At 36.2% G+C, this 6,478-nt stretch overlaps 1 protein-coding gene across 1 annotated transcript; it reads right to left on the bottom strand.

Moving 5' to 3' along the window:
• Nucleotides 1–733: 733 nt before the first annotated feature.
• On the bottom strand, nt 734–6,057 carry LOC112516495 (calcium-dependent protein kinase 28-like). The gene is made up of 12 exons (XM_025123568.1): nt 5,545–6,057; nt 4,791–4,921; nt 4,602–4,643; nt 4,207–4,318; nt 4,056–4,134; nt 3,111–3,280; nt 2,698–2,824; nt 2,231–2,346; nt 2,053–2,160; nt 1,856–1,918; nt 1,330–1,503; nt 734–1,244 (listed from the first exon to the last, which is right to left on the bottom strand). Exons 1-12 carry the CDS (start codon nt 5,926–5,928, stop codon nt 1,113–1,115), a joined length of 1,638 nt encoding a protein of 545 aa, XP_024979336.1. The 5' UTR covers nt 5,929–6,057; the 3' UTR covers nt 734–1,112.
• Nucleotides 6,058–6,478: the final 421 nt, after the last annotated feature.

Raw genomic sequence — 6,478 nt, 5'->3', positions numbered from 1 at the left:
ATAAATTGGTTAAGTTTAATAAAAAATTAAAGGACAAATTGTATAAAAAATAACGTACCTTAATTTGATTTATATTTTGGTTAAGGTACTCTTAAAACTTACATTTAGGTACCTAAGATGTAAAATTTTAAATATGTAGGCACCTAGGTAATCGGTTGAAAACTAATTTTAGATTAAAAAAAATTCATGTCACCAACCACGTCAACAAACAAACCGCGTTGGATACTACATCACTCGCTACATCAGCATTATAACCGGTTAATGCTTCAACCGGTTACTCGGACACTTAAATGTTTAAAACTTTACATCTTAGGTACCAAAATGAAAGTTTACTCAAAATAAGAATCAAGTTAAAGTACGTTACTTTTTCATGTAATTTGTCCAAAAATTAAATGATAACTGATCAGAAAATACTGTAGTTTTTCAAAAAAACTAATTTATGACTTTAAATAGAGCTTTTTAACAATCTCAAAGAATAAACCAATTTAGCAGAGTTTATTTGTTCATCTAAATGTCTGTAAGTTTGACAAAACGAGTTAATTTTTGTTATGTTTTACTGATAATATGTTATACAGATAAATTGCATAAATTGGTTAAAAACAAAATCGTTAAAATTACATTGAAACCATATCCGTTTAACCGAAATGACCGCTTACACATAAACCCAAGACCGATCCAGAGCATTGATAATTTTGCAGATCGTAGCGTATATATCGTACCATTCATAATAACATCATGCAATCAAACGTTTAGCAATTCGTACAACTATACATACACCGTCTTGTATCTAATTTGCCTCTTACATGATACTCTTAGGACATGACAGTGTCAACTCAAGGATTACCGGTTACAAACCCTTTTTACACAAACTGTACAAACATTTTCCAACCCGTAACAAGTTAAACGGAAAAAAACATTAATCCAAGTCTCACGCTATTAGAAACTGGTAAGAACAGATACTATACATGATCTCAACCAAAAACATTAGTGGTTGAAACAACCGAAAGAAAACTATACGAGCATAAAAAGATCGTGCACAAAAAGCGTGAAAAACCCGAACTCGTTGACTTTTATTGACCACCCTTTTACGGCATTGTTTGCAGTGAAATTGTCTACGTGATCATCCGTGAACCCATGCTTGCAGTTCTTAAGAGCCTACGGAACTCCGCCAAGCTGATCTTACCATCTTTGTCGATATCGGCTTCTTCCAGAAGTGGATCAATTGAACCCTTCAATCCAGTATGCTGCAAAAACCCAATTAAAAAGGGTGTTTTCAAGTCCAAATCTCGAGTTTTTTGGGACTTATAAAACCGAAAAGCGATGGCTTACCATTCTGAGTTCTTCTGGAGTTATGAACCCGTCCTTATCGACGTCAAATTTCTCAAATGCATCCTGTGATAAATGTTGCCATTTTTCGGTATCGTGTTCCTCCATCTGTTGAACGTGGAGAGTGGCTGCAACGAACTCCGTGAAATCAACAAGCCCATCCGTGTTACTATCGATCTGCGTCACAGAGATATAGGACTCATCAAGATCACGACCAAGGGTTTAAGAGAAGTCGGCCAAGTTTGTCAACTTAAGCTAGCTTATTTTTTGAGCTTATTAAAAAAGCCCGTTTGAGCTTATTGAATAAGCTCAAGAGGTTCTTCTTCCCACTTTTTCCAATTATGCCCCTTGTATCTTTCGAATTAATTTGTCTAACATTTCCTTTTCAGTCAACGTTAGGTTTTACTAAATATGACTAGTTTATTAGTTAGTTTGTCAAACATAGCTGTCGTAGGCATAAAAAGTTTTAACTTTTGGGGTCAAACGAACGAAACTCCGACACTATCATATCCAAAAAGCACAAGCTTACAGCTTCTAAAATCTCCGAAACACGCGATTCTTTCATCTTCCACGGAAGGTCTTTAGCAAGGGCCTGCCACAAAACGAAGCTATTTTTCAGAACCACGAACCTGTATACTTGAAACATAACCGAGGAGCCATGGTGCACCAGGGTCAAACGGGATAAATCCTTTAAACCAAAGATATCGATACACGAAGTAAACATACCTCTCTCATTTCCTCGAGACTAATAGCACCACTTTTATCTACATCAATCGCGTGAAATTGATCTTTTAGATCCGAGAGCTCTTCTTCATCAAGCGTGCTAGCCAACGCCTACACAAGAATATCGAGCCTCAGAAGAAAACATTTGGGATCACTTCTACATTACAAAATAAATACTTACCCGTAGAGCAAATTGCTTTAGGCGACTGTATTTCACAAATTGCCGCATGTTGGATAGAACAGAAATGTCGAGAGGAATTTCAGAAGCATTTCCACCTTCTCGAACCCACGGGTGTGCTATAAAATTCGAACATATACTCATACATCAGCTTATAACATGTATATGACAACAAAGTTCAATTATAAAAATTGACATTAAAGAAGAAAATTTACAAACAAGATCAAAAAAAAGACGGTCTCGGTGCGCCAAGGGTGCGTTTGGTACGTGGAGGGGACTGAACGAGCAAGGGTGGCAGGTGAAAGAATTGTGGAAAGTTTTAGCGATTTAATTTGACATGGGTAGTTTAGTAATTTACCAATCTTGTCCCATCTTCAAAAATTTTGTTCCGCCCACGTACCAAAAGCATTACGACTTAAACCAACCATTTCTTGGTCATAGATAAACAAGAACAAGAAGAGAAAGCATACATAGGGCTTGAGCGGCGGTAAATCTTGTACGAGGATCTTTCACGAGCAATTTCTTTACAAAATCTTTGGCGCTAGCACTAATCGTTGGCCATGGTTTGCGTCGGAAATCAGGTTTGTTTCTCAAGACCTATCAATTCATAAAGATCTCGTACATCACAAATTGTACATACATTCTATAAAATACAACATAAATGTCGACAATGGAAAAAAGGCGATTTTGGAAATGCGTATTTATTACATTTTTTAATGGCAAATGACAATTGTACCCGTAATAATAGAGTGAGTATAAACTTCTCTGTTTCATAATTAAGGGTAAAATTGGATAGTATGCATTTACTTTTGAAAGTGGACACTTATTTTGGGATGAACTAAAGTAGAAACATGGACGCTTATTTTTGGGAGGGAGGGAGTACCTCTTTAAAAATGCCATCTTCCGTTTTATCCCAAAAGGGACGACGACCACAGAGTAGAATATATGTGATAACGCCTATGCTCCAAACATCTGATTCGGGCCCTGATTTACGCTTCAATACTTCCGGAGCAACATAATACGCGCTGCCAACAATATCGGTGAACTTCTTTCCTATAACGATGTCCAAAAAGTCAAAAACATAAGATCTCCATAGATAAAACAATACATCTTGTAAGAATAAGTAAATAAACCAAACCAAATGATCCCCGTATTTCCCGCTCGAGAGCAGGGTTAGGCAGTGAGATGTATGCAGACCTGTCCAGCTGTCCTCTACCCCAATGTTTGGGATATTGCAGCATCTTGCAAGAATGAGTGGTTTTCAATCAATTGCGGAAATGTAAATGCAAGATTAACAATATATCATGCTCGAGAGCAAGGTCAGGTGGTGAGATATATGCAGACTTGTCCTCTACCCCAAAGGATAACATTATCTGGTTGGTTTTTCATCAAGTCCTGTATGGATAAAGATATCTGTGTGGATTAATTTGTCTATATAGGTTGGGATGGTTTTTTCATAGATGGAGGGAGCGTGTTCTTTAATTGGAGGGGGCAGGTTTCAAAAAAAAAAACTTGACTTTCTGCATAAAGTTTCCCTCTAAAAGCATATTGAATAAGTCACTTTCTATATCATTAAGTCACTACCAAAAAAGCCGACTGAATAAGCTGTGAGTCTCATTAAGCTGCTAACAAAAACGGGTGGTTTTCAATAGCTTGTGGGAATGTAATGCAAAATCAACCATTCTACTTGGAACTTTGTCCAAAATCGCTCATTCTTGAAAAGTTCAGTGTCAATGTTAATCCTCATTTGTAAGTAACAAAAAAGCATGTATGACGGATCGAAAAGCTAAAAACTTTATTTGAAGTCGCGACAAGATATTACACTTACCCGGCCTTATAAAGTCAGATAGACCAAAATCCGTAGCCTTTAAGTGTGAATCGCCTTTTTTCGACTTGAAAAGAAAGTTCTATACAAATACAAAATTGGGAACTGGTTAGCATCACCATTGGATCGGATGATCGACTGTATGTTTTCATACCTCTGGTTTCATGTCACGATGTACCAAACCGTGTAAATGGCATTCTGCGGCAACTTTAAGCATTTGCCTAACAACGATTGCTGCATCTTTCTCTGAGTAACGACTATCTTTCCTGGATACGAGAAACCGATGGTAAGTTGTAGAACCATACTTACAAACCGAAGCGTGGTTTGACTTTTCTGGTCAAAAGGGATAGTATGCAGCTAGAAGATTAACAAAAGGGCCTAGATTTTCTAAGCAAATTTGGATAACTACTTAAATCTTACAAGAATTACTACTAATAGAAACATATAGGTATCGAATTCATTGCAATATCTCAATTTTTATACTGAATTTAGAAACTAATAGGTTTGACCACAAAAGTCAACATCTATCTATGAGATGGGAGTTCTTACTTTCCCAAAATCCGGTCCAACAACTCACCGCCCTCACATAACCTGAAAAGGGTACACGTTAAGTCAAGTTTCCGGCAAATTGGCACAGTTTGAAGAACCAAGTTGCAAAACTGAAGTTGGAATTCTCAAGAGTATCGATCTTTCTTGATTTTCTAAATCAAAGTACTTAAAAGATGTTATCGAACGTACTCCATAACTATGTACACATAGGATGCATCTTCATATGCATTATGAAACTGAACCACATTTTCGTGACCGCTTAAGGCTTGCAATATCTTGACTTCTCTTTTAACATCTTCCACAGCAATCGGAAGAATCATCTGTTGAAAAAGGCAAAAAAACGTCTCAAAATGGTTGATTCCATACTAACCAACTACATCAATCTGTTGGTGACATCAAATAGTATCTTAGTAACAATACAGCAAACCGAAAAACAGAACATATGCCTGCTAGAAATACAAAAGAGATTGAATCTTGAACAGCCTGTAGCCATGATTACCGCGATATCTTTGTAATTATTGGGCAAAAATTAGATATCAAACTTGGATACCAAGAAAAGTATGAGTCAACCAATTGGTCAACTGCTGTATCTTGCAGAAGTCATGAACAACAATAGAATTATTAAGGTGAAGATATACAATTTGGATCATGAAAACATAACCTTATGCATCCTTAATCACATGATCTAAAAGGGTAACCATTAGTAATGAACTATAAAAGAAATCAAGAACTCAGAAAAGGGTCAACAGATTAATGATAAACCCTAAAATGGAATTCAATCAGATCATAATCTTTGGATCATACCCATGAATGATTTAGAATAAACAGCAGCTTACATTATGGTTAGAAATATAATCAAACGAAAATTAGGTCAACTGAAGTCACCTCAAGAAAGAAGACAAGATATTCTTGAAAATCTAAAGCAAAAAAAAAGGAAGATTACCTTATTTTTGTCAATTTTCTTGACAGCAACACGATCGCCATTAACCTTATCTACAGCAACATATGTATACCCAAACTGACCATGACCCAACAATTTTCCAGTCGAATAGCAAGTATCGAAGTCCTTAAGATAACCAAAATCTGTTCTTTTCCCACAAGGAATCACACCATTTCTTGAAGTATGTTTATCTTTCCTTTTTTGCTGTTGGGTGCTCTGTTTTTGTTGGATCTCTTTGGTTTGATGGGAAGTGACATTGGACCCACCTTCCACTTGCTTGCCGGTGGCTGTTGGTGGCCGGCGGTGGTGGGTCTGTTTTCCGGCGGTGGTGGAGTGGGTGTTGCTGTTGGAACCACTGATCTTGGTGGTTGACAAACAGGCACCCATATTTTGTAAGTCAACAAAACTGAATATTTGAAAGGGTTTTAGTAGGAATCAATGTTGGATTAATTCAAGAGGTTGGTTATTTAAATACACATGAAAGGGAAAAAATCAAGAAAATGTGAAGTAAATGGGAAGAAGATGGTGGTGGTCAAAAGAAACCTTTTTTACCAGGATGATGAGAGAGATTAAGGACCCCATCACGATCTGGAACATAATTATTGTTATAGTTAATTCAATGCTTCACCCGGTGACTCCGAGTTATACGTAGAGCAGGTGATCATTTTGAAATTAGTCGATTTGCATAGCAGATTGAATATTTAGATTAATAAAAAAAAAACTTTTATGGGTAAAATGATGTTTTTTTCTTCTGAAAATTGTATTTTTAAGGGTTTTAATGAATTCATTTTAATAAAGAAATCAATAATCTAAGTATTTATATATCTATAATCATATTAGTTTTATACAGAGACAGTCAGGTTCATACGAGAATAATGACCATATAAGAAAACAGTCGAATTACATGTGATTTTACATTGTGATTCAAGGACTTCAT

Source organism: Cynara cardunculus (genome assembly GCF_001531365.2).
Source record: "Cynara cardunculus var. scolymus isolate 2C chromosome LG 1, CcrdV1, whole genome shotgun sequence".
Taxonomy (NCBI): Eukaryota; Viridiplantae; Streptophyta; class Magnoliopsida; order Asterales; family Asteraceae; genus Cynara; species Cynara cardunculus.
This window is presented reverse-complemented; position numbering and strand designations above follow the sequence as displayed.

Bases quoted from the DNA above. Each gene is read 5' to 3' on its own strand.
- LOC112516495 (XM_025123568.1), bottom strand. From the start codon at position 5,928: ATGGGTGCCTGTTTGTCAACCACCAAGATCAGTGGTTCCAACAGCAAC. The intron at 1,504-1,855 runs GTAAGCTTGTGC...TCTGTGACGCAG, and splicing joins TTTCGGAGATTTTAGAAGCT to ATCGATAGTAACACGGATGG. The intron at 1,245-1,329 runs GTAAGCCATCGC...GGGTTTTTGCAG, and splicing joins CTCCAGAAGAACTCAGAATG to CATACTGGATTGAAGGGTTC.